General features: G+C 43.1%; 1 protein-coding gene across 1 annotated transcript in view; it reads right to left on the reverse strand.

The window, feature by feature from the left end:
* Positions 1-27,711, reverse strand: part of Mcm3ap (minichromosome maintenance complex component 3 associated protein) — a 50,909-nt gene that overhangs the window by 10,955 nt on the left and 12,243 nt on the right. The window contains exons 7-22 of the mRNA XM_050139882.1: positions 27,025-27,244; positions 26,467-26,735; positions 24,088-24,250; positions 20,204-20,364; positions 19,148-19,389; positions 18,638-18,837; positions 17,716-17,816; positions 16,449-16,580; positions 15,908-16,021; positions 13,074-13,226; positions 10,300-10,497; positions 7,772-7,840; positions 7,561-7,695; positions 4,253-4,406; positions 1,143-1,401; positions 848-945 (exon numbers count right to left, since the gene is read on the reverse strand). Coding sequence (XP_049995839.1) covers positions 848-945; positions 1,143-1,401; positions 4,253-4,406; positions 7,561-7,695; positions 7,772-7,840; positions 10,300-10,497; positions 13,074-13,226; positions 15,908-16,021; positions 16,449-16,580; positions 17,716-17,816; positions 18,638-18,837; positions 19,148-19,389; positions 20,204-20,364; positions 24,088-24,250; positions 26,467-26,735; positions 27,025-27,244 — 2,668 coding nt within the window. The remainder of the gene's footprint in view (positions 1-847; positions 946-1,142; positions 1,402-4,252; positions 4,407-7,560; positions 7,696-7,771; positions 7,841-10,299; positions 10,498-13,073; positions 13,227-15,907; positions 16,022-16,448; positions 16,581-17,715; positions 17,817-18,637; positions 18,838-19,147; positions 19,390-20,203; positions 20,365-24,087; positions 24,251-26,466; positions 26,736-27,024; positions 27,245-27,711) is intronic.

The following is a 27,711-nucleotide window of genomic DNA, read 5'->3' on the forward strand; positions in this document are numbered from 1 at the left end:
TTTTGTGTTCATATAGTGCTAGAAATACAACCTAGAACATTTTACATGGTAAGGGGATATCGTACCACTGAGCTACATCCTCAGGCCATATAGTTAGTCTTACTAATTCCTATACTTCTTTTCCTATAATAATTTTAGCAGACCTTTTTAGGAAATCTCTACTTATTTATCTTTTCCAAGTACAATCACTCTAAAAAAATTGAACCAATATAACATTTTAAATTCATAAAAGCAAAGTCAAAAAACCTATGTGAGCAATTTCATATATTACTGAAAGCATAACTATGGGGCATTTTTTAAATTTTATTTTTATTCCTGCCTATATCTTTAGAAAGTTATATGTATGTATAAGGCATAAGATTAAAATGGAGGGGCTGGAGAGATGGCTCAGCGGTTAAGAGCATTGCCTGCTCTTCCAAAGGTCCTGAGTTCAATTCCCAGCAACCACATGGTGGCTCACAACCATCTGTAATGAGGTCTGGTGCCCTCTTCTGGCCTTCAGGCACACACATAGAAAGAATATTGCATACATAATAAATAAATAAATAAATAAATAAATAAATAAATAAATAAATAAGTAAGTAAGTAAGTAAGTATTAAAATGGAAATCCCTAATGTAAGCTGGACATGACGGTTCATGCTACAATCCCAACAGAAGAGGGAGCGGCAGAATGATCAGCTCTAGGTTACCCTGGCTACCGAGCAAATATGAGGCTAGGCTGCCCTACATGATGTTATCTTTAAAAACCAACCAACCAACAAACAAAACCACCAATTAGAATTTAAGATATATCAGAAGAGGGAGAAACAAGTGTCTTGATAGAGCTTTAAAAATGATGGAACTTACCTTCACTGTGCCTTGTAAATCATTAACAGAATCAGGGATCTCAACAACAATGTAATCTGAAATCAGCTTAGCTGAAACCAAATCCTGTAACATCAGACCTGTAAGAGAAAAGGAGAAAGGTCCCATGTAATAACGTTCATTTCCACATGTGACATATCCCAGTGCTAGTCTTGGCCCACCATTCAGTAGACAAGAACCTTCTAGTCTCAAAGGATGTACTGTCTGCCATCCATCAAACTCAAGCTCCACCCACTAATTAAAAACTAAAACCATGAATGAAACGTCTTTCACAAACCATCCTCCACTTCCTTCTCCATGGAGTCTCCTTTGGAGCTGGGCACGAGAACCACCAGCGGAAGCGCAGGCTGGAAGGGCTTGGCCTGAAGCAACTGCTTGAGCTGCAGCAGGGCCGACAGCCAGTACAGGTCCTCCTCTGCCACGTCCTCAGTCTTCACTTTGGGAGGAAGCAGTAGCATGAGCCCACTGGCTCCCAACAGGTCCTTCCGTGTCTCCACAGCATCAAGGGCACTGTCACTAAGGGTGCCGTGGGCGACCTGCAACAGAACCAAAGACATCAGGATGAATGTACCAGAGAAGAGAACAGAGGAAGCAGTCTGCCCCAAGGTGTTCCAGTCACCATGCAGTCACTGTGTCCTGGGGAGTCCTTCAGAGACAAAGCTGGACCAGGCATGCTGGCACACACCTTTAATCCCAGTGCTCAAAGGGCAGAGGCAGGTGGATCTCTGTGAGTTTGAGGTCAGCCTGATCTACACAGTGAGTTCTAGAACAGTCAGAGCTACACAGAGAAAACCCTTCCTCATAAAACAAAACAAAAGACAAACAAAATCCACAGCCGGGCCAGCCCTCCACAAGACCACAAAACTGCCTGGTCAACAGATAGAAAAGCCTGCAGCTACATTTATGTTTGACCACATAACTGCCATCTTAACAACTGTGAACAATTATAAAAAGGTTAAATCCATCACAAAACCAAGCCTGCAGCAGACAAGAGATTCTTACTTATTTCTTTACACCATTGAGGAAATGGGACCAATCTCTGGATAAATGATGTAGAGGAAGCCATGATAAGGCTACAAGGATACTGGTCACCTCTGATTCTGACCTGAGTACTAGCAGTTGCACCAGGGAAGAACGGAATGAAGCTACTCTAGAAACTGAACAGCCCACAAAATAGATGCCCAGATCCAGAAAAAGGTTTGCTCGCCATTCAGTGACCATCTACTGCTACCCAAACAGAACTTCTGGCCAACGTTTAAGGGCCCTGTTCAGGTACAGACAGTCAGCCTCGGCTAAGATATCTAAAGAAAGAACTGCCAACATAAAAGAGACCCGGGGGGGGGGGGGGGGCTGGAGAGATGGCTCAGAGGTTAAGAGCATTGCCTGCTCTTCCAAAGGTCCTGAGTTCAATTCCCGGCACCCACATGGTAGCTCACAACCATTTGTAATGGGGTCTGGTGCCCTCTCCTGGCCTTCGAGCATACACACAGACAGAATATTGTATACATAATAAATAAATAAATATTAAAAAAAAAAAAAGAGACCCAGAGGAGACAACTCAGGAGACAGTTCTTACTGTCCAGATCTTAGACCCAATAGCACTGACCTCCTCTGAGAAATAAGGTGACCCATCTGGTGGGTGTGCTGTGCCAAGACTATGTTTCAGAATACAGTGTAATGACACAGACAGACACAAGATAAAGAAAATAAAAGTTCAGAGGATCAACTCATGTGCTTCAACATCTGTCTAATAAAAAGGTAACAGAAAGAAGAGCAGGTATCACAAGGAACTCTTATGGAAAAGGAAGGGGACCAGAGGGAGGGGCAGTTTAAAATGGTACAGTGATCTCTATATAGAAAACGTTACAATGAAACCCATCATTTTTTCCTGCAACTTAAAAAACAAAACAAACAAATGAAACCCTACAAAACTGACCCAGAAGTAACATAAGGTTCCACGTCAGGAGACTACATGCCTAAAACCAGTTATAACCAGAACTGCTACTCAGGGGAACTGAGGCAATGAGACTGGCAGTTGAAGACTAGCTCAAAAACTCACCAAGATCCGTAAGACCTAAAAACTCTAGGAAAGCCTGGGTGAGTAGCTCAGGGTGGAGCTCGAGATGGAGCTGGAGGTGGAGCACTTTCCTAACATGCCTGAGGCCCAGGTCCAACTCCACCACCACCCAAACAGTAAGAGTCTCTGCCTAAAGACCTGCTAAGCTCACAACCAATGAAGGAAATCTAGCACACTTGGCACTGCAGAGCAATTTCAGAACCCTATGGACAGAAAGGAAAAGTTACCAAGGAAAATCATAACAAACCTAGTTAAACAACAATAAAAAAAAATAAGAGGGTACACTAAGTATATTTTCAGAGAAGAAAGGAGAAAACTTCCTTCCTACACATCCTTTCTTCAGAATCGGCTGGAGGATACATACTGTCAGGAAGGGAATAAACCAAGGAAAAGTACTATACTGTTGCCAACACCAATAGACGAGCTCCAGGTGTCTGCCAGACACTGCTCTGAGCACACTACATGGAAAAGTTTACTTCAAACTCAAGGACATGGTGAGCAGAGCCACAGCATTTAACTATTTCTCTGGGTAAAAGAGACATAGGGAGAATATTGTGTTTTGTGTTTAAGTGGTTTTGGGATACTTGTCAGATAAAAGTGCTATCTGAAATAGAGTAACTGGGATAAATGCTCACCAAAAAATGACTCTAAGGTATTCTATTTGGATAGAGGCTATACCCTGAGTCAAGTAAAAAATAAAATGTAGTTTGTATCATGTTCTCAAGAAGGTCTGTGGCAGCTGAAGCTCCATGCTTGCTGTAGTCTGAATCCTGGCTGCCCCTCGGAAGCCCAGGAGTTTAAGCTTTGGTCTCCAACTTCACACTATTAGAGGTGGCTGAGTACCCAAGAGTTGGGTCTAGTGGATATTTTAGGTCACTGGGACATGCTTTTGAAGGAACTGCAGGATGCCAGCCTCCCCCTCTTCTCTGCTGGTTCCTGGCTGTCAAACACACACTTTTGCTTCTGCTGTGTCCCCTATCCACCTCACAACCAGGATGTGCTTCCTCAAAAGACCGACAAGGTCAGACACAGACTGAAACCATCAATACTACCAGCAAGAGTAAACTTCCTCTCTTCAAAAACTGACCATCTCAGACACTTTTAACAGGGACAGAAAGAGAAAATATAAACCTTACACAAGTAGAGGGCGACTTGTAAAGATGTAAAGAAAAATAGATAATGCCATTTGCTTCTGATCTTCTCAAAATAATGTAAAACCACTTCTGAGGATAGCAATTTATAATTTCAGTAATGTCTGAAGAAAGCAAATGAAATCATAAAGGTAAGTAAATGGAGTGACTGTCACTCACCTTTATGCACACGTTGACAGAAACTGTTTGATCCCCTTTACTACTGAGCGCATTAAAGACTGTGAGTGTCTGGATATCACCGCTACCATCACGGATGTCATCCACCAGGCTGTCATCTCCTGTGAACTTGACCTTTAGCCAATTTTCTAGTATTCTGTAGATAAAAGAAAATACCATTAGAGGGAAAGTTTAATTCTATAATAAATTACAGAAATCTTCAGGAAATGGGCTGGAGAGATGGCTCAGAGGTTAAGAGCACTGGCTGTTCTTCCAGAGGTCCTGAGTTGTGGTCCACATGGTGGCTCACAACCATCTGATCTGGTGCCCTCTTCTGGCCTGCAGGAATGCATGCAGGCAGAATATTGAATACATAATAAACTAATAAATAAAAAATAAAAATAAATAAAAAATTAAAAAAAGAAATCTTCAGGAAAACAAAAGAACTACTATATGGATACAGGGTCAGACACAAATCGCATGGTGAAGCTGGCCTGGACAAAACAGGTTGTTACTTTGAATGGACTTAGAACCTCTACCAAGTTACTTATTTGAGTAAGTGGAAAGGACGACCATGCAAGTGCTCCATTCTGATGTGACTTAAAACAGCAAACAGCAAAGGAAAGGCCTGAGCAACAGAAATCATCGCTGGAGTCACACACCAATTTCAGCCAGGTGTGGTGGTGCACACCTTTAATCCCAGCACTTTGGAGCAGAGGCAGGCGGATCTATACAGAGAGCTCCAGGGTACATAGTGAGACCTTGTCTCAGAAAACCACCAACAACAACAAAAAATTGTTTTACAGAATCAAATTTCTCACAATGAACCTGCGATACAGTTCAGTAGATAAAGACACTTGGTGCCAAGCCTTGCCAACCTGAATTCAATCCCTAGAACTCGAATGATATAAGGTAGTGTGGGTTACAATCCCTTTGGGGTCAAATGATCCTTTTACTGGGGTTGCCTAAGACCATTTGCATATTATATATTTATATTATGATTCATAACAGTATCAAAATTACAGTTATGAAGTAGCATCGAAAATAATTTTATGGTTGGGGAGGAGTTGTGTTAAAGGGTCGTAGCATTAGGAAGGTTGAAACCACTGTATAAGGAGAAACCAAGTTTTCTGATCTCATGTGGCCTGTGGCACACAGGTGCACACACAAAACAAACAAACTTTCTTCAGGGCCTGAGAGATAGCTCAGCAGTTAAGAGCACTAGCTGCTCTTCCAAAGGATCCAGGTAGAACTCAACTCTCAGCAAACAAGACAGCTAACTCCAGTTCCAGGGGATCTGATGCCTTCTTCTGGCCTCTGTGGGCACTGCAAGCACAAGGTACACAGACACATGCTGGCAGAATACCCACACACATATAGTTAAAAAAATGTTATCATGCCCGAGTCTTTAAGAATTGTTACAGGACACACATTTCCTAAGGAACTCAGCAAACCAGATGATCACTACTTTAAGAAATACATCATTTAATTACTTTAAAAAATGTCACAATTCTTTCATTGTTCAACTGTCCTGTGAAGTGAACCTCATGATTTCCTTATTCTCTTTCCGTAGCCTATGTACCAACAATAACTGGTTAAAAGTAATGTATTCAGACAACTTGGAGCTACTGTGCAAAATATGGCAGTTCTTCAAAGACTATAACAGTTACATAACCCAGTCATTCTATTCCTAGGTACGTAAGAGAAGTTAAATGGAAACGCAATGGCTATCAACTCATCAGATAAATGAAAAGGGGTATTTTCTTACATTCTTACATGGAAGATCCTAGACAGTGTGCTGATATGTGCTTTATATGTACAGATGACACCATTTACATAAGACACCTATGTTAGGCAGATCTCTAAACATAACAGAAGAGCTGGGATCAGAGGAGAATGGGAACTAATAACATGGTTTATGTTTAGAGGAAAAAGGTTCTCGAATAAGATAAAGTTGATGATTCTAAAGTATCATGAATAAAAGTCACTGAATAAAGTTTACAATACATGAGCTACATTTCAATAATTCTACTAGAATAAATGTAACTTACTCTGTAGCTGGAGGGCTGCTTGTTCTGTTTTGGGATTGTATATGTGAGTATGTACATACTGACATGTATTTGTGCATGCATGCATATGGAAGACAGAAATCAACCTTGACTGTCACTCCTTAAGGGCCTCCCAAACTGTCTAGTGAGACAGGGTTTCCACCATGGGCTGGGGTAGCTGGCTAGTGAGCCCCAGGACACTGCTGTCACTGCCTTTCCAGTGCTGGGATTACGAGAATATGGCTACCACAATTTTACATCAGGTCTGGCGTCCAAACAGGTGCGCATGCATGCACATCTCAGCTGAGGTCTCTCCACAGCCTCTACATGGTGTTTTTCAGAGACAAGGTCTCTTAACTCTATAGCCTAGCCTGACTTAAAACTCATGGTAATTCTCTTCTGCCAGCCTTCAAAGTGGGGGGTGGGGTTACAGGCATATGCCAATCTATATCAGCATCATAGTTGCTTTATTATAATTTCTGGAAGCTATTTGATTATAGAAAACAGGGCTGGAGAGATGGCTCAGCAGTTAAGAGCACTACCTGCTCTTCCAAAGGTCCTGAGTTCAATTCCCAGCAACCACATGGTGGCTCACAACCATCTGTAATGAGATCTGGTGCACACATGCAGACCACTGTATATTTAATTAATAAATAAATAAGACAAACAATAGGGTGGACAGAAAGAAAGAAAGAAAGAAAGAAAGAAAGAAAGAAAGAAAGAAAGAAAGAAAGAAAGAAAGAAAGGAAAAAGAAAAAGAAAACAGTATCATTGCTGGGCAATGGTAGCGAGTCCAGCCTGGTCTATAAAGCAAGTTTTAGGATAGCCAGAACTACACAGAAAAACCCTGTCTCAAAAAAACCAAAAAGAAAAGAAAAAAAAAAAAAAAACAAAAAGAAAAAGAAAATAGTATATCATTTTTCAATTTCTTAAAATGTCAAACATTTTTTCCTGAGATGAAACACACAAAGTATAGCAGACAAAGTAAAAACTAATTCCTTCCAAAATCTTAAATAAAGCAGATACTAATCCTCAACTATTAAAGCTTTTGGACTAAGACTATATATGGAGTAATGTCAAGTATATAGAATAATGACAAAAATCTAAAGATCATGAGCAAAACAGACTAAAACATAAAGCTTTAGTGTCCATACACAACAAGACAGTCCCACCAAGAACCACAATTCTGCCTGCGTGCGACTCTCAGGAGAGAAGTCCTCCTCCACATCAGCATCCTACTCCCCACACAGAAAACCTCCTGACCTGCCAGGACTCTCTGGAGTCTGCTCTTCTCCATCAGGCAACACCAGCACCAGTTTCCAAAACATGTGCTCACGCTTCACAGGGAGGTGCTCAGCCACGAAGGACGGCAGGTCCAGGGGTGCCCATGCAGCATTACTGGAGGGGACAGATCAGTGAGTGAGCCACTGTACCGTCCCAAACAGGAAGAACACACAGGGAGAGAATGACAGACCTGAGCAGCTGCTGGTGGAAGTGCTGAACCTTCATCTGATGAGCTGTCTTGTTTCTAAGACGCCTCAACCTACGAAGATTAAAAGACGAAAGACACCAGGACTACAAAAGGTTATTTTCAAGCCATAGAAATAAATTAGTAGTATTTACTTGACCTAGTACCATGAATGGATTACATTTTTTTGATTGACCAAAGGGATCCCACAGGTCATGGGCCCTAGGGGAACACTTACAATTATTAGTCTATAAAATAAATACAGCAATAAAATGAATCCTAATAACATACTACTAGGGCTGGAGAGATGGCTCAGTGGTTAAGAGCATTGCCTGCTCTTCCAAAGGTCCTGAGTTCAATTCCCAGCAACCACATGGTGGCTCACAACCATTTGTAATAAGGTCTAGTGCCCTCTTCTGGCCTGCAGGCATATACACAGACAGTATTGTGTACATAATAAAAAAATCTTTAAAAAAAATAACATACTACTATATCCAAAGATCAGTCCTTCAATCAGTCCTCACTTTCTTCTAGCACTAGGTGGTAATTAACAGAGACCTACAACTAGACAATAGGCAGACAGTAAGAGACTGGAACCCTCAGCTCTAAATGGGTTATCTCCATCAATTTCCTCCCCTCAAGGCTCCAGAATCTATGCACAACAAGAGGTGGGAAAATTGCTAAGAGACCAGAGGTCATGAAACAAGGAAAACAAGGAAACAGCAATCCCCAGACACAGTAGGACTAATAACACACATAAACTCTTAGAGACTGTGACAGCATACACAAGACCTACACAAGTTGAAGCCAGACAAAATGGCAGCATGGAGAAGTGGAAGTAGGCACAAAGTTCAATTCCTGATCAAGAAGCCATTTGCAATTGATAGTTACCAAGAGAGGGAAAATCAGTTCTCCCCAAAGGAGTGACACTGTGTAAATCAGCCACAGGGCAGACCTCATGCTCAGTGGTGCAGGAGAATTGTCTATATTCTGTCAATTATGCTTTAAATAAACGTTGATTGGCCAGTAGCCAGGCAGGAAGTATAGGCGGAACAACCAGACAGGAAGTAGAAGAGGGGCAATGAGAACAGGAGTATTCTGGGAAGAAGGAAGCTCTCTTCCCCCAGTCCTGTCCAGACATGGAGGAAGGAAGATATGACCTGCCCTGCCGAAAAAGGTACCAAGCCTCGTGGCTAATATATACTAGAATGGGCTAATATAAGTTATAAGAGTTAACAAGAAGCCTGAGCTAATGGGCCAATCAGTTTATCATTAATATAGTCCTCTGTGTGTTTTTCTTTGGGGCTTACTGGCTGTGGGAACTGGGCAGGTCAGAAACCCCAACAAGCAGACCCTCATGTTACAGCTCAGGAGTAGTTGACCAACACAAATCAGCCTTCATGGGTTTTATTTTATTATCCTTACTTTTTATTTTATTTTTAAGAAAGAGAAAGAACATGAAGTTGGGTGGGTGGGTGGACACTGGGAGGAGTTAGGGGAGGGGGAAGAATACAACTAAAATATACTATATGAAAAATTTAAAAATAATTAGTATTTACTAATGTTTCTGGGTGAAAAGTAATTGTCACTGTTTCCTGGTGGAGAGCATTTAGACTTTGATAAGCCAACAGGTCATACAACCCCATCAAACATCTGCTGAACTATTCACAATGAGCTGGCAACAGGAAAGACATTCTAGATATGCTCTCATGGAAGAGAAGAGCCTCTGTGATGGCTTTATCCTTCACAGAACATACCTATAGGCCAGGAGAGGTGGTGCACACCTTTAATCCTAGCACTTGAGGGGCAGAGGCAGGTGGATCTGAGCTGGAGCCCAGTCAAGGCCCTGACTTTGGAGTATGTGCCAAACTATAACCCCCATTGACACAGCACACAGAGGTGACCATGGGATCTGAGAATCAGATGAAACCGTAGGAGGAAAGGCTCAGAGAGACCATCCTGTGATGGCCAGGGGAAGAATAAACACAGCCCATTCAGGCAGTGCCCATGGCACCTCCATGTTGTCTCCCTAGGGCCTCCCCATTAAGAGGCAGACGGCTTTGAGAGCCCCCATGAAAAATGACATTGAAACTGGACCTGAAGAGAAACACCAAGCCTAAGATGGCAATGATTGAACAACCTGGACCTCAGGAACTGAACTGCTCAAGGAGACTGGAAGGAACAGCAGAGGGCCTGGCTGCGGGGCACTCAGGAAGAAAAAGACAGTTGTACAGAATACAGAAGGTGGAAGATGAAGGGAGCACAGCGGGAGCAGTTCTAGAAGCAAAAACTTAGGGCAGACTTAGGAATCACTAACGCTAAGTTAGAGTCTACCAACAGAACCTGAGCCTTTCAAGGTCATGGAAAACTTGAGCCTCTTTTCCTAGTGGTAGGGAACACAACCCTTAAGATGCACTCCTAGGTCTGTCCTTACTTACTGGCTCCACTCATCTTCATCCACAAATGCATCAGTCTAATGCATGCTGAAACTAGTTGAGGCACAGAGCCCCGAGGACATGTCGCTGAGCACTGACCTGGTACAAGAGATGCCTACTTTCCCCGCATGGCCCAGGTCCAAGAGGCCCCTGGCCAGGTTCTCCTCAGCAATGGGGCACTCTGCACTGGGCACTAGTGCCTGCAGTCGGTCATTCATGTCCACACAGCACGGTGCAGCAGGGAAGGCCCGCATCTGACGCCGGAGTTTCTTCCGGGCTGCAACAGCTTCCCTCCACCTACAGAGAAATCAGCATAGCATTATTGGACAGTGTGTTTATGGCTCATTCTGTGGGGAAAATACAAAGTCCAGTATAATAATATGGAAATGGGGTTTTTGTCATAAAATTTTTATATTTCCACATGTTTGAATGTTTTGCCTGTGTATATGTATGTGCATCTTACACATGACTGTGGACAGTTGCGAGCTACCATGTGGGTGCTGGGAACTGAATCCAGATCTTCTGCAAGAACAGCAAATGTTTTTGCTTATTATAATATAAAGCGTATTACAGGTATACCAAACAATTCTACAGGTCAGGCAGTTATAAAAAGATCAAATCAAACTGTAAATGATAAGTTAAACAAACAGAAAGGGATGAAAAATACCCCCAGAAAAAAATGCATAATGCTTTATTCACCTTAAATTTTCTTAACGCTAATAAAAAAGAATGGCAACAGAGAGACATTGGATAATAGAAAAAACTTCTAAATTAAATCAGCTAGTGTATTTCAAGGATGTGTTGACCTCACAATAAAAACCAGGAGATGTGCTACATTGAGGAAGGGGCTTCGCTCGTTTCCACAGAAGAAAAATTATGGATACCATCAAAATTAATAAAGATTCAGTTTAAAAACGAGAAACCTCTTGAGAGGTGACAATCATACAGGTGGTAAGGAAACCTCATAAGGGTTGGGGCACAGTTCTGTTCTTGTCTTTACAGGAAAATACTCATCTTCAAAAAGTCAAGAACCCTGGACATTTGAATGCCTAAAGAGAAAAAAATAACAATCCAAAAAGTATCACCAAGTAAAGAAAACTGTGACTTATGAGGGCAGGTCATCTGAGGGGTAAAACTTCAGTGTGTGTGTGTGTGTGTATTCCTATAGAGTTATAAAGTCACTTAAAAATCAAAGCAGGCTTTAGAGTTGGACAATGGCTATCCTCTCTAAATCCTCTCTAAATCCAAGCACGTTATTAAAAAAAAAAAATTCAGAGTTTCTGTCTCATGTCAGGAGCCATCTGGTATGGGACAGAAGAAAGAAAAAGTTTAGAAAACCTTTTGCTTTTCCCCATGGCTATTTTTTGTTTCTATCATATCTTTCGTTAAGTATATGTTTATATAAATAATGTTTAAGTTTTCCACAATAAACAGAAGATTTTTCTGCAGTAATATTTGAAGTTTCCAGGAAGAAGCTGGGGCCCCACAACGACTCCACCTGGATGATATGTCATGATGCTGATAGCACTACTCTAAGACTGGTTTTGGGTACCAAAACCAAGATGGTTCCAACTTAGTTAGCTGAAATGGGGCACCGTCTTCCAACGTTCTAGCCAGAACTTCCAAATAAAAGTTCAGAAAAATCCTAATGACCACTCAGAGATTATTTGCAACTATACAAGACAGTAATCTTGAAACTTAATCATCATTTTACTTTTACAAGATCCCATAAAAAGAATATTGCCCTCACAACAGCTGGAAGCAATTCTAAAAGATGATGTCCCCTCTCCCAACAAAGTTTGTCCTCAGGGTTAGAGGGTGGTTGATTATTGGTCATACAGTGTTGGGGGCTGGGGTGGAAATTATGTAGGTCTAGAGATCTCCTAAAAAAAGGGGGGGGGGATTGAATGGGATAATAGGTAGATTTGTGTGAGCTTACTCACACTGATAATAATAATAATAGTGAGTAATAAAGTGAATACTTGTGAGTTATCATTTATGGACAATTTACATTGGTATATATTCTTATACAATGATACAAGTTCAAATTATATTTGTTATGTTGAATATTATCCTATTTCTGTTTACAATATTTATATACCTATGCAAAGTTATGCATGCATGTTCTACATTTGTTTAAGACATTTGATATATTGATACATTTTAGGATATATTTATCACATTGCATTATATATTTCCACCTCTAATCAAGATACTTATACATTGTTTACATTGTGAGGTCATTGTCCTCATTTACCGCACAGTTGTTTAAAGACTGTTTAATATTCTGATATGAAATCTTAGTCTTTAAGTTATGTAGGCATTAAGCATTATAGGTCAAGTCATTCATGTTTGTCATACTTATAGTCAGACTAATTAGGTTCTTTAGCTACACAGAGACTGTATTCTGTACAGATAGGTAAGGCACAACTGTTCATTTTTCTCTCAACTCCTCCCTGCTTCTCCCCTCCCCTTCAAGCCTCTCCCATGGTTCCCATGCTCCCAATTTACTCAGGAGATCTAGTTTTTTTCTACTTCTCATGTAGATTAAATCTATGTATGTCTCTCTTAGAGTCCTCATTGTTGTGTAGGTTCTCTGGGATTGTCATTTGTAGGCTGGCTTTCTTTATGTTTAAAAACCACTTATGAGTAAGTACATATAATAATTGTCTTTCTGGGTCAGGGTTACCTCACTCAGAATGATGTTTTCTAGCTCCATCCATTTGCCTGCAAATTTCAAGATGTCAGATACATTTTTACAGAACGTGCTCTGAGCCGTCATCGCTGGCTAGTGGAACTGATGGCTCAAAGACACTGAACTGATAAAAGACTTCCATGTGGGTGGACAATTCCTGATAGAACAGAGGACTCACCGTTGTAGATACTTGCAGAAGCACTGAAGTTCCTGGAGTGTCTCTTTTGCAGTCTGGAAAATTTCCTCAGCAAGAAACAAATCCAGCAGGTGTGCACAGACGGCTTCACAACAGCGGGCCATACGGTCCTTCTGGTCTGTCTCGACTGCACTCCTAGAGTACAGAGCAATAGCACAGAAGCTGCTAACCAACGGCTACTGACACTTAGACTCGCTTTAAACATGAGTCTGGGCTGGGAATATGGTAAAGCATCTCTCCTGGTTAGTTTTGTGTCAGCTCGACACAGTTATACAGTAAGAGAAACCTCAGTTGAGAAAATGCCTCCATCAGATTACCTATAGGCAAGTGTGTAGGGCGTTTCCTTGATTAATGAATGATTGGTATGAGAGCCCAGCCAGACAGGGTTGGTGCCATATGGCTGGGACATGCAGGACATGTATAAGAAAGTAGGCTGATCAACTAAGGAGAGACAAGCCAATAAGTAGCAATGCTCCATGGCTTCTGCTTCAGTTCCTGCCTCTAGGTGCCTGCCTTGAGTTCCTGTCCTGACTTCCTTGAATAACGAACTGTGAGGTTGCACTGGATGCCTAATAAACCCTTTCCTGCCCAAGCTGCTTTCACTCATGGGATTTATCACAGCAGCACAAACCAAACTAGAACAACATCTGCCTAACATGTGCAAGACCCTCATTTTGACTGCTGTGCCCATCCCAAAAGAGCTAGAGTCCATTTTCATATGGAAATAGAATTAACATCTCCACTCTAACAGAAAATTTAAGACTTTTATTTTTACTTATAAGTAGATACCTGAAAGAGAAAAATATCCTACTGGGTGCCGGATCAAGTTCAAGTAAGCCAGTGTAACAATCCAGAAACAAACTTTTACCCCACCAAGGTATGGTAGCCTATACACATGTTCCTAATACCCGGGAACCTGAGGTGAGAGCACCACTTGGACCCAGCAGTTAAACTAGTGTTAGTAACAAACAAGAGCCTACACTCCAAGCCTACACACATGCTCTATTTAATTCAGTGGGGAAGGGGATTCCAGTGTACCATGGTTCATGTGGAGGTTTCAGGACAACTTTTGAAAGTCGATTTTCTTATTCCACTATGTGGTTGTGGAGATTGAATTCAGATCATCAAGCTTGGCAACAAGTACCTTTGAATTTTAATTTGAAATGACCCCTGAGACAACGCAAAGTCTCATCAGCAATATAAGGTGTCTGCAATTAGATGGATCTCACACAACTGCCAAACACTAGCGGCTACTAGGAAGGCTTTCCCTCAGATACATCACTCTCAGTCTTCTCTATTTTTCAAAGTTAAAGTCTCCTTGTTAACCCCAGGTGACCTAGAATTTGCTTTGTCACCTAAGCTGGCCTCAGACCTATGATTCTCCTACCGCAGTCTCACAAGTGCTGGAATAACAGGCATGTACCACTGTCCCCAGACACAAAAAGAAAACAACAGTAAGTGCTGTATGTATGTACGCCCCATGTGTGTGGGTGCCTGCAGAGGCCAGAAAAGGGCGCCAGAGCGCTGGAGCTGGAGCTATGAGTGACTGGAGCACCCGGTATAGTTAATGGGAACTAGACATGGGTCCTCTGGGAGAACAGCAAGCATTCAAATCACTGAGACATCTCTCTGGCCCCCAAAAGAAATTTTTAAATGACAAAATTCTATCAAGCAGGCGGCACAAAACTATGAAATACATTAGTGACAAAATTGACATAAATTCAATTTAAAGAAGATTCATTTCCAGTAACTAGAGACAGCTCAGGACTAAGCTAAACTCTTAAGACAGCTGAAACTGCGAACACTTTCCTCATGTGTCATCAAGCCCTGGATTTTTATCTGTGTCCTAACATTTCTTCCTGGAATTAAAAACTAATTCACTAGCTGGGCATGGTGGCACTTGGGAGGTAGAGACAGGTGATTTTGTCTGAGTTTGAGGCTACCCTGGTCTACAAAGTGAGTTGCAGGCCAGCCAGAACTACACAGTATTTTGAGACATACTGTCTCAAAGCAAAAACAAAAACAAACAGAACAACCCAACATACTAGTACAGGGAGGCTGACGTAGAAGAATATCCACATGTTCACAGCCAACAGGAGCTACACAGTGCAGCTAGGCTAGTCTAGGCTATTAAGTGTGACTCTGCCTCAAAGAACGGACAACTTGCCATCATTCTGTGAAATCTCTTCCTTACAATAACTAGAGAAAGAGGATCCCAACTAACAGAAACAGGAAGAACCATCCACTGTCTGGGTGGGCTTCCATCCACTGGGAGCTGCATGTACACTGTGGTCCACCACTTCATGCTATCTCGGGGAAACAAGCACAAGAACAGAGAGACAGCTCTTCCTTCACAACCGGCACCCTTTCTTTCCTGAAGCTCAACAGTAAAATGAAGAAAGCTCTTAGGCGAAAAGTCTCAGGAAATCTAACACATACAAGTAGAAAGGTTCTCTTACTTGAAAAACAATGGCATATGGGCCGGTATAGAAAGGATTCAGCTAGTAAACCTGCTCACAGACACAACCCATGCCTCCTCATGCAGGGTCCATAAGGAGAATGAAGCAGAGCTCCCTATTAGAAAGGATATTACATCTGGCTATCTAAAAGGCAAGCTTCTCAGGGGGCATGGCAGTGCATGCCTCTAATGCCAGCATTTGGCAGGCCAGATAGGTGGAGCTCTGCATGTCTGAGGCGAAGGCCAGTCTGGTCTACAAAGAATAACCCTGCTATGCACACACTATAACTGACTTGGCCATCATGCCTCCTGCCTCCTCCCACACTTGTGGCACTCAGGGCCCCAGCGCTCCACTCACTTTAATTCCTGGGAGCAGGTTTCCCGCACACACTCCGTCACCATGAGTTCTGTCAGCTCTGCAGCCAGGCCCTCGCTCAGCTGAGTCAACACCAGTTCTCTCTCTTGCTTCAACCTATGGGCAGAAGAAAAGAAGCACAAAGGGAATGCTTATGAATAAAAATGAGGGTTGGAGAGATGGCTCAGTTGTTAAGAGTGCATAGTGCTCTTGCAGAGGACCTGAGTTCATGTCCCAGCACCCACATGCAACTGCCTGTAACTACAGCTCCAGAGACCTGACACCTTCTTCTAGCATCCACAGAACCTGCATTTACATATATATGCCGTCCACCTCCCAACACACAACTCACACCCCCTCCACACACACACACACACACACACACACACACACACAAAACCCTTTGTGTTCGTCAAATCATGAGGATGTGGAATAGCCCAACAGGGGTCAGATGGCAACACAATGAACAGCAAAAGGGGTATCAGAGGTCAGGGCTGATATAAACTGACCTCTGTGCCCAGCTACAGGAACAGGAAATACCCACCTTTCCTCTTCAGCCTGCCGCTTTTCTTCCTCTCTTCTCTGCCTTTCCATGGATACTTCTTCAGCAGCAACATGCCTCAAGATGCCCGTGGTTTCAGCTGTTATCAGATCCTCCACGGCAGCATTAGAAACACTTCACAAAACGAAACAGATGGCATCAATCTCAGCAAAAGTGTAAACCACCATTCACTCTTTCCAGGTGAGATTTGCTTGTGAAATGCAGAGAGAGTTCAATACATGAAAACCAATCACAGGCTGCAGGATGGCTCGCCAATAAAGTATGTGCATAAATGAGCACAGGACATAAAAAATAAGGACCAAAGCCATCAGTCATGAGAGCACAGAGTCAAACTTCCTGTCACCAAGAAAGGGAGGAGGAAGAAGAACCACTACACTGGATGTAGTGGTTCATGCCTGCAACCCTAGTGGTCAAGAGGCTAAGGAAATCAGAGCCAGAACTCAAGACTACGGGCTGGGGATGGTGGAGCACACCTTTAGTCCCAGCACTAGGGAGGCTGACGCAGGCTGAGTTGGAGGCTAGCCTAGCCTGCATAGTGAGACCCTGTCTCAAAAGCAACGCCCCCCCCAAAAAATTAGGGTTGGGGTAGAGAAATGGCTCAGCAGCTAAGAGCACTAGTTATTCTTCCAGAGGATCTGAATTTGATACTCAGCACGCACATGACACCTCACAATCATCTGTAACTCCAGTTCCAGGGGAGCTGATGTCTTCTGGCCTCTGCAGGTACCAGACATGCATGATATATTCACACATACATGCAGGCAAAACACTCAAACACGTAAAATTTAAAATAAACAAGTAAATAAATAAATGACAGGTAAATAAATACATTTCAAAACATTTTTAAAAAGCAACCACAAATGGAAATCACGTGCTAACAAGAAATAAAGGTGAGAGCTGGGCGGCAGCAGCGCACACCTTTAATCCCAGTACTCAGGAGGCAGAGGCAGGAGGATCTTTGTGAGTTAGAGACCAACCTGGTCTATTTTTTCTGCCTTGAAAAAATAATCAAGAAAAAAAAAAAGAACTAAAGGACAGGAACAGGTGAAAACTACATCCATCTAGAAAACAGAGGAAACATTTAGGCCTCAGAGAGAGAAGTGCAAAGCCCTTGAAATTGGCACTGTGGATCAGAACCACATAGAACTGGGTCTTGCTGATGAATGAGAACAGCTTATAAGGACATGATTGTCCCCAGAGAGCAAATAACAGCTGAGCAAGAAAGGCTGGCATGTCAGGTGTCACTCACCCCAGAGCTGCGGCTACATAGGCTGCCCCAGCCGTACTGACTTCTTCACAGTCCACTTGAAGAGTCTCCTGGATAAGCTCGTCCACCACCTGCACCAGGTCCTACGGAGAGACCAGTACAGGGTTGAATACTTCTCAGCGGATACTCATCAAGGTTTTCCTGGTAAAGCACGCGGCCTTAGTCTGCACAGTCAGGAAGACCGCTGAACAACAAAGGTGCCTTCCCGAAGGGCTGGGGCAAGACTGCTATGACCGCCCTGGGGGTGGCCCAACAGCACCTTTATACATCATTTCTTGCTCACATCAAAACCCTCAATTTCTGTGACCTTTAGGCTCTTGCTCAAGACTCCCTGATCCTCCAGAAGGGCCAGTGATTCACAACCAAGTTCCTCACTTATGTAACAGAGAAGTTCTGCTCAAAACCAAAGCCACCCGCTGTCTACAGGCACAAAGCAGTGCTGTGACCCCATAGGCCCTGGTCTGTCAGTCCACTGGTGTCATCCAGGAGCAAATACTGAACAGTCGGAACAGAGGTGTGAATTCAGGTTAATACTAGGGCAGGAGCCACTCAAGCGTACTCCTGACTGCCATAAAGATGAGGTCTCTGGGGCTGGAGAGATGGCTCAGAGGTTAAGAGCACTGACTGCTCTTCTGGGGTCCTGAGTTCAATTCCCAGCAACCACATGATGGCTCACACCCATCTATAATGAGATCTGGTGCCCAGAACACTATATACATAATAAATAAATCTTTTTAAAAAGATGGGGTCTCTGCAGCTACCCTGAAGACTTACATCTATCACCTGAGACTAGGACCTGGATAGGCCCTCTCCTTCACTTTCCCAACTCTGGTTCCTATCCAATGAAACCAGGCAACACAGTCCCCTCACATAAAATGTTTATAGATTTCATGAAGATGCCTACCGAGTCAGAGTACAGAGGAGCAGGCTTTGGAGGCAGCAGCTCGGGCTGTATGGAGGACTGGAAAAGACCAGGTGCCACAGCTGGGGCCAGTGGTGCCACATGAATCACTGGTGTGGATGAGGGTGCAGGAGGTGGCTGTGGGAGGAGAGCCAGTGGGGGCACATCCACCTCTGCCTCATGCTCCTCTCCTCGCCCACCACCTAGAAAGAAACACACAGGTGCTTGTCACCAGAATCACAGAATGTCACATAGCTACAATCTCTACGAAAGGCCCAGAGCTATCCAAACCCTATGGAGTGGACCGCCCTCTTGACAACCATCCTTCGGGTATAGGCATAGGATAATATTTGCTTTGTGTGGAAACTGCATCAGGGTATCACTAGCACTAACAAGGGCTTCAGAACTCCAAATCCAGGCAAAGTGAGAGCTATCCAAGCATCTGGGCAAGAGCCAGACCTGCAGACGCAGACAGAAGCTTCTGTGAGAGGGAGAGCCTACAGCTTCACTCACCGGCTGCGTCGGCACCAGATCTCTGAGCGCTGATGGGCAGCTCTGTTGCCAGGCTCTCCCCAACGTACTTATTCTGGGAGTTAAAGCTGCACACAGGCGTGTGGCGAGGTACAGGGGGCAGTGGCCCTCCATTCACGACTTCTCCAACAGACACAGTCAGCTTCCGGGCAATAAACACTGACTTCCTGGCCTTGGATAATCCCTCTGGTTCCATGAATGCAGACCGATTAAGCTCAACACAGCTACAAACACAGAGAGCCCACAGAGAGAAGTCAGGGGGAAAAGAAGGCAACTATGCCTCCTCAAACCCAACTACTGGATCCCTGATTAGAGCAAGACTGGACAGATATGAGGAAAAAGCTTCCAGTCTTGAGGAATCACAGGACCCGGGGCATTATAGCCATGCATGGAATGACACAAACCACTGTGCTCCTCTTTCAGAGCTGCAGCCCACTCATTTAAAGTCACAGTACTTCCCTGAGGAGGAACTGCTTTGGGCCAAGGAAACAGAATGTCAAGTGTAACAGTGCCATCATCTGGGAAACAGTTTGTGGCATCAATAGCCTCCAAGCCCTGACTACAGTTACAGAGTACTTGACACGGCCTACTGGACTCCCAGCTCTGCTACCAGGTGTTCAGGGGTCAAACAGGGGTGAACAAAGGCAATCTTCAAAGAACACAGTAGAAAAATCCTTTTTATCTTTAGGTTCTCTGGTTGCTGATGAAAAGCAATGATGTCTGGTTCGTTTTATTCTCAAATCCCTGGTTGAGCACACCTTTAATCAAACCACTTGGGAGCAGACCACTGTGAGTTTGAGGCCAGCCAGGGCTACATACCCTATCTCAAAACGAGACAAAAGCAAAAGAACGAACTTTGGTCTTGACCTGTATGTGCCCTGAGACTATTCCCTAGGTTCACAGTAGGGAAGCAATACAAAAAACAGCCTTCTCAGAGGCCCTATAAGTAGCCCTTTATCAGAATTTTAAAAAGGTGTCTGTGTGTTGTGGGGACGGGGCAGAGAGAGAGAAGCATACTGGTGTGGTCTCAGCTCTTACCCATCAGCCACAGTGAGGCCATGGCAATTGAGGAAGTCTGTTGCTTCTTCACAATCTCTGAATAACAGCATGCGTACGACACCATCCAGGGGGAAGACGGTAGAGCGTTGTGTGCTCACAGTGTATGCAACATTGAGTGCTCGGAGGGCGTCCTTACGGATCTGAAAGAAGCCGTGTGGATGCAAGCTCAGCGGGAAACACAGTTAAAGGAAGAGCATGGCCAGCCAGCCACACAATCATGAGCTCCTGCTACAGCTCAGTCCCTACTTCCCTATCTAGGAAGAGCTCACCCTGATCTCTCTGTCAGTGCTCATATTCCCTCAGACTGCCTTTCTTCCCTGTTGTACACAATTACCATGAAATGTACTTTATGTATTCACCATCTTTAGCTCTGGCCTCTTTTCTATTGTCAGTAGTGTTGAAATGGGAACTGTGTTGGTTTTGTTCCCATGCACTCTGAGCATTAGGAAGAGAGCCAGGCAGAAGAGCCAGGTGGTGGTGGCATAATGTGGGATGTCCTTCTGTATATGTGTTGCTCTTATTGGTTAATGAATAAAGTTCCTTTGGCCTATGGAAAGGCAGGATAAAGCCAACCTGGAAGAAAGAGAGAGAGAGAGAGAGAGAGAGAGAGAGAGAGAGAGAGAGAGAGAGAGAGAGAGAGACGCCATGTAGCTGCCAAAGGAGAAAGAGCCAGAAATTACTGGTAGGCCACAGGCTCATGGTGATACATAGATCAAAAGAAATAGGTTAATTTAAGATGCAAGTGTTAACTAATAAGAAGCCTGAGCTAACAGGCCAAACAGTGTTATAATTAATATAGTTTCTGTGTGACTATTCAGGTCTGGGCAGCCAGAAGCTAAAGAGCAGGCTCCGTCTACATTAGCACACACCTTTAATACCACCACTTGGGAGGAGAGGCTGATGAATCCCTATAAGTTTTAGGCCAGCCTAGACTACAAGGTGAGTTCCAGAACAGCCACCCTGGATACACAGAGAAACCCTGTTTTCTTATTTAAAATGGCCTATAGCAGCTAACATTATAGTAATATTACTATTCAATCAAACAGTAAAAACTACTCTCTGCCTCCTTAGCTGCTTGAGGACCACATCATGAATGACACAGTAACTATCTGGGCCAGGAAGTCCATGACTAACCATCTGCTTCAGATAAAACAAATTGTCACTGACGCCCTTCACACCGGGAAAGCATCCATATCAAAGACAAAATTTCAGGAAAAGCTAGTCACAGTGGACAAAACAATACCAGATGTCACCACTGCGTTGGGATTGAAAACAACTGGGCAGTAGAAAGACAACTGACTTTGGCTTGAGGTGTGATTCTCTGGATTATAACAAAAAGACTAAGTTTACACACAGACTTGACAGACTTGGGAGACATGGTCTTGTAAGAAGAAAGAGGCCTCCAGAAAACAGGGAAAAAAATTTAAGAGCAGAATGAGGAGAGTCAGAGGTGGCGCTGCCAAACAGTGACCTGGAGACTGGGTAACAGCAAAAGGAGCAGAGCTTCTGCAAGAATGGTGCAAATGCCTAAGGAGAAGACAAACCATAAAAACATCAAAAAATTAAAAAAAAAAAAAATAATAACTGCAAGTTCCACTTGACAAAATGCACAGACTTCCCTAAGAGGAAGGTTATTAGTAACATTTTCATTTGTTCCAGAATTGGTGACAGGCAAGTCTAACAACAGCAAGCAAACTGGTCAAAGAGTCTTTGCTAGAGCTGTAGAGAGCAGACGTGTAGACAGTGGAACAAAGTCAAGTGCATGTTTAACAAAGATGTCAACTCGCCCTGGAGAAAGGAAAGCATCTTCAACAAACAGGGCTAGGAAAACTGATGTCCCTGTGCAAAAGGAAGAAATTAGAGGGCTGGAGAGATGGCTCAGAGGTTAAGAACACTGACTGTTCTTCCAGAGGTCCTGAGTTCAATTCCCAGCAACCACATGGTGGCTCACAGCCATCTATAATGAGATCTGGTGCCCTATTCTGTCCTGTAGGCAGACATGGAAACTAACACTGTATACTAAATAATAAATAAATGTTTAAAAAAAAAAAAGAAATTAGATCTGTACCTATCACTTTGCACAAAAAAAGTAACTCGGATCAAAGACCTAAATGTGAGCCCTTAACCACAGAAACTACTAGAATAGACATAGGCAGCACCTACATGATAAGAGGTGTAGGAAAGGACTTTCTGAGTAGGACTCCATCTGCCCAAGAGTTAAGGCCAACAACTGAGAGCTGGGACTTCAGGAAACTAAACTTTTGTACAGTTAAAGAAACACGCAATAGGGTGGAGAGGAAGCCTACGGAATGAGAAAAAATCTTTGCCAATTGTACATCTGACAGAGGATTAATATTCAGAATACACAAAGAATCAAAAACATAACAAAACAAACAAAAAAATCAACTCATTAAAATAATAGGCCTGAGACATGAACAGAGAGTTCTCAAAAGAAGCCAAAGGAATGGGGAGTCTGTCATGAGATTGTGTCAACTACAGATATCAGAAGCTACATCCATGAAGGCTTACGGACATGATTGTTTAAACATGAGCTCAACAGGGACAACAACAGATACACTAATGTGGACAGGAGAAAGCCAAGGAGGCCTCAACTCTATACAAAGAACTACTGACAACTAATGACATCCCAGGGGAGGCCTTACCCTCTCTGAGGAGTGAATTGGGGCATGGGGGAGTGGGAGAAGAGAGGAAGGGGGAACTGGGATTGGTATGGAAAATAAATTTTAAAAAATTTCCAACATCTAAAGAACGCTGAGAGTGGGAAGAAATATTCTTCCTCGGGCTGGAGAGATAACTCAGAGGTTAGGAACACTGGCTGCTCTTCCAGAGGTCCTGAGTTCAATTCCCAGCAACCACATGGTGGCTCACAACCATCTGTAGTAAGAGCTGGTGCCCTCTTCTGGCCTGCACATGTCAGCAGAACATCACACACATAGTAAATAAATAAACAAATAAGAAAGAAAGAAAAGAAGGTCTACCTCAAGGAAGAGCACACCAATTGATTATCTAATACCAGTGGTAACCCCTGAAAACAAATATACAAAAAACATTATCTAGACTAAGCAGGTTGTCCTTACATCTAGGAGTGTGTGTGTGTCCCCTCCAGATAGCCCCCTCTCCTATCTGCAGAGGCCAAGCAGAATCACCCTATGCCCAGCTGAAGTAGTGTGTTCACGGGAAGGACACACTGGGGAAGAGTGACAGTACCAGTCATTTCTCATTGGGTCAATACCTGCAGACTAACCTGGCCTTTACTGAAATCTCCAAGCCAATTAAAAATGCTGAAGCTAACAACTAACTAGAACTAAGACCAAGAATTTTAAATCCCTTTATTTAAAAAAAATAAGTAAATAATGGTCTTCTGAATGCCTTTGACGTCTCAAGACCAAACATGCACAAGGCAGAATGAAAAAAGAGGTATTTAAGCATCATCAGCCTCATTCTCAAAACATTCTCAAAACTAGTTGGCTAGTTTTTGTTTTTTCCGGAGTCTTTCTATGTTACTCTGGCTGTCCTCTCAAAATTTTTATCAATACTAAGAATTTCGAAGTTAAGCATTTTGTAGAATATAGTATTTGTGGTTTAGGGTTTGTTTTCATGAAAGGCAACTGTGTTGAACTCAAACCTGCCATCCCAAAGGTTTCTGTGAGCTGCAGAACTCTTCCCACTGCATGCTCTCTCCTGGTGGAGACCCACGACAGCCCATCATCCATTGCTGAGCTGTGGCAGGCTCCGAGAGCTGACAGATGGCTGCCCATCTGGAAGAGTACAGGAGCAGAGAAGCAGTTCACACTTCAAGTTCCTGCTTTTGTCCCTATGCTGCTGGTGGTGCTTCTACCCACCTGGTTAAAGTAACAGTGTAGCAGGCACGCATTCAGGTAAGAAGCAGACTGGACCAGTTTGAAGAATCTCACGAAATTATTACTGTTCAATGCAGCAAAAGCCTGGACAGCAAAGTTGACCTCGGGGGAGTTCCTGACATCAGGGTGGAACTGCTGCACTTCTCTGTAAGGAGCCAAAACCGTTAGTGTTGATTTAAGTCAGTCCAATATAACTAGATCTCAGCAATAATGGTGACAGCCACCACTGAAATCTAAGCTCCATAATCAGCTGCCAAGTCTCACACTTAGCTGACACACACGGGTCTTCTTTCCTTTTTATTTTATTTTATTCTTTGAGATAGAAACTTATGCATCCCAGAGGCTTCAAATTCACTATGGAGCCAAAGATGACCTTGAACTCCCATAGAATTACAGGTGTGGTTTTAAAAGCTTTTCTTTGAAAAGATAATAAACTGTGGGGCTGGAGAGATGGCTCAGAGGTTAAAAGCACTTGCTATTTTTGCAAAGAACCCAAATTCGGTTCCTAGCACCTATGTGAGGTAGTTCACGACTGCCTGTAACTTCAGCTCCAGGATATTCGACAGCCTCTTTTGTCCTTTACAGGAGCCTGCATTCATGTGCATATGCCTACACAGACAGACACACACTATACACAATTAAAAATAGTAATAAATAAAGTCTTAAAAAGACGATAAAGAGCTGAGCACGGTAGCAAGCATCTTTAAACCCAGCACCTGGGAGGCAGGTCTGAGTTTGAGGCCAATCTGGCCTACAGAGTACAACACAAAGAAACCTGTCTCAAAAAACTGAAAAATAAGTGAAAATAGCGAGTGGGTTATGGTGGCACACGCCATTTATCCCCACTCTTAAGGGGTAGAGGAAGGCAGATCTCTGTGAGTTCAAGACCAGCATGGTCTACAAAGCAAGTTCCAGGCTAGCCAGGGCTACAGAGTGAGAATCTGTCTCACCACGCACCCCCCCCAAAAAAAACAAAAATAAAATAAAACTAGGAACTGGAGAGATGGATAGCTGTTGACGGCACTTGCTACCCCAGTATTCAATTCCCAGCACCCATGTGGCAGCTAAGAACTGTCAATAACTCCAGTTCTAGGAGTTCCAATGACATTCTCTGGCTTCCTTGGACGCCAGACTACACGGTACATAGACATACAAGCAGGCAAAACCCTCATAAACATAGATACAAACAAAGTAACATTAATAAAAGAAATATATTTAGCCAGGCATGGTGATGTACACGCCCTTAATCCTAGGAGGCAGATGCAGGAGGATCTCTGTGAGTTTGAAGCTAGCCTGAACTACATAGCGGGTTCCAGGACAGGTAGGACTGCTACACAGAGAAACCCTGTCTCAAGACCAGGCTCCCCATTTTTTTAACTGCTTTATTCAAAATGGGTACAAATGATTGTCATATATGAAGAGACACCAGCCAATTTTTTTGTTTGTTTGTTTGTTTGTTTGGTTGGTTGGTTGGTTGGTTGGTTTTTCAAGACAGGGTTTCTCTGTAGCTTTGGAGCCTGTCCTGGAACTAGTTCCTGTAGACCAGGCTGGTCTCAAACTCAAAAAATTCATCTGTCTCTGCCTCCCAAGTACTGGGATTAAAGGCGTGCGCCACCACCACCCGGGTCTACCAGACAATTTTTATAACCTGTTTATCTGCTGTAAAGCTTAAATCAATCATACATATAGACCTACAACAATAGGTCTTGGAGAAAATATTAACAACAAAAATCAGCTAAACACAGCTATAAACTATAATCTCAGCATTCAGAAGGCAGAGGCAAGAAACCTCAAATTTGAGGTCAACTTGGGTCACATCTCACAATGAGATTATATCAAAGAGAGAGAGAGAGAGAGAGAGAGAGAGAGAGAAGGAAAGGGGAAAGGAGGGAGGAGGAAGGGAGCGAAGGAATACAAAACAACTAATTTCAATATAAATAAGGGGTTTTTTACAAATAAAAGGAGGCAATGGCTACCACTGAGTTTAGTTTACCAAATGTGGGTCAGGCAAATCTGCTGTATCTCTTTCTTATTTAAAGGTCTACTGAAATATCAAACCAACATTTCAAATTCTCTCACCCAGTAACTTATCCACTCGGCTCTAACTTTTCCTTCTACTATATGCCACCAAGCACACATTCTGAAGCTGAATTAGCACACTAATGGGACTTCCTACCTTTAGTGTCCTCATTTCCTACCTATGCCATTGAGAGGATCCCTCTCAGGAACAAACATGAAGGGATTATACACAGCATGCTGATCTCAGGACATGCTCACACTTGTTTATTCCTGGCTCAGTTTGGCAGTGACACCATGGGCTTTCTATACATCAAAGCCTAACTTCTGAATCTGAAAACACACCTCAAAATGTCTCCTTTGTTGAGATTGAGCAGGACATTGTAGCCCTGGAACTCTGCCTCGCTGGTACAGAAAACACCTTTGTTCCTCAGGTCCTGGTACATCTCCTTCAGACTCTGTAGACACTTGGTCATATTCTCATTGTTGATCTTGGCATCGAAGGAGGACATGGGCTCCTCGCACATGAAGTGGGCACAGTGGATATGGAATCGGGTACATTTCTCAATCAGAGACACCGTCAGGGGATCGCAGAGGTGCTGCTGTGTGATGTCCTGTTCACACATTAGAGAGGATTACACATGCACACATACATTCGTCACTCACACCTACGCCACATATACACACGATCCATGAAAAGTCAACTTTTTTAAAAATTATGCTTATGAGTTGAATTACATTTCAACTTGAAACTAACCCAATGAAACACAATCAAATAGTTTTATAATGGCTCAAATAAAATCATTTCTATTTCACATAAAATATTTGCGTAAAAGAAACGGGAAAGTTCAATTTGTGACTATACATGCATTTCCTAGTCATGTGATTGGAGGGAGCTAATACCTTCCGTATACCCCGTGTGCGGTTCCACACGAAGTCGTACCAGTCCCGAAGGCTGCCTTCCTTTTGGTCCATGATCTGGGTCACCAGGTAGTCCATGGTCCTGCTGAGAACTGCTGAGGGCCTCAGCTCATGTGGCAGGGGCTCCTCCTGATCTGCAGAGGACCGGCTGTACTCCTTCACGGCTGCTGCATGGTCCACCTGGGCAAGGGGTAGAGACAAACTGCTTCATGCAGGTCTTTGAACCTTAAAATGCAGGAGGAAATCACATACACACCCTCATGAGATCAGTGCTTGGGAACACAGTTTCTTAATGAAAATGTTCTGTTAAAGGTGACAAATTTTAAGGACAAATAAATTAAGAAACTTGATTCAGGCAAATAGAACAAGGGTATCACAGGAACAGGAAGGTAAGGAAAGACCCATCTGCTCACCCCAAAGCATAGTGGTAACAGGTAAAGGGGCTTCAAGCAACAGAAAACATATTAAGATCAAAATTAAAAACAAAAGCTGTGCCTCTGTGTGGTGGTGCATGCCTTCAATCCCAGCACTTGGAAGCCTGGTCACAGAGAGAATTCCAGGACAACTAAGACCATACAGAGGGTCTCTGTCAAAAAAACAAAAAAACAAAAAAAAAAAAAAAAAAAAAAAAAAAAAAGAAAGAAAAAAAGCTAAACAAGGGGAAAAGAC

Source organism: Alexandromys fortis, unplaced genomic scaffold, assembly GCF_014885135.2.
Source record: "Alexandromys fortis isolate MF-2015 unplaced genomic scaffold, M_Fortis_MF-2015_v1.1 scaffold_9, whole genome shotgun sequence".
In the NCBI taxonomy this organism is placed as follows: domain Eukaryota; kingdom Metazoa; phylum Chordata; class Mammalia; order Rodentia; family Cricetidae; genus Alexandromys; species Alexandromys fortis.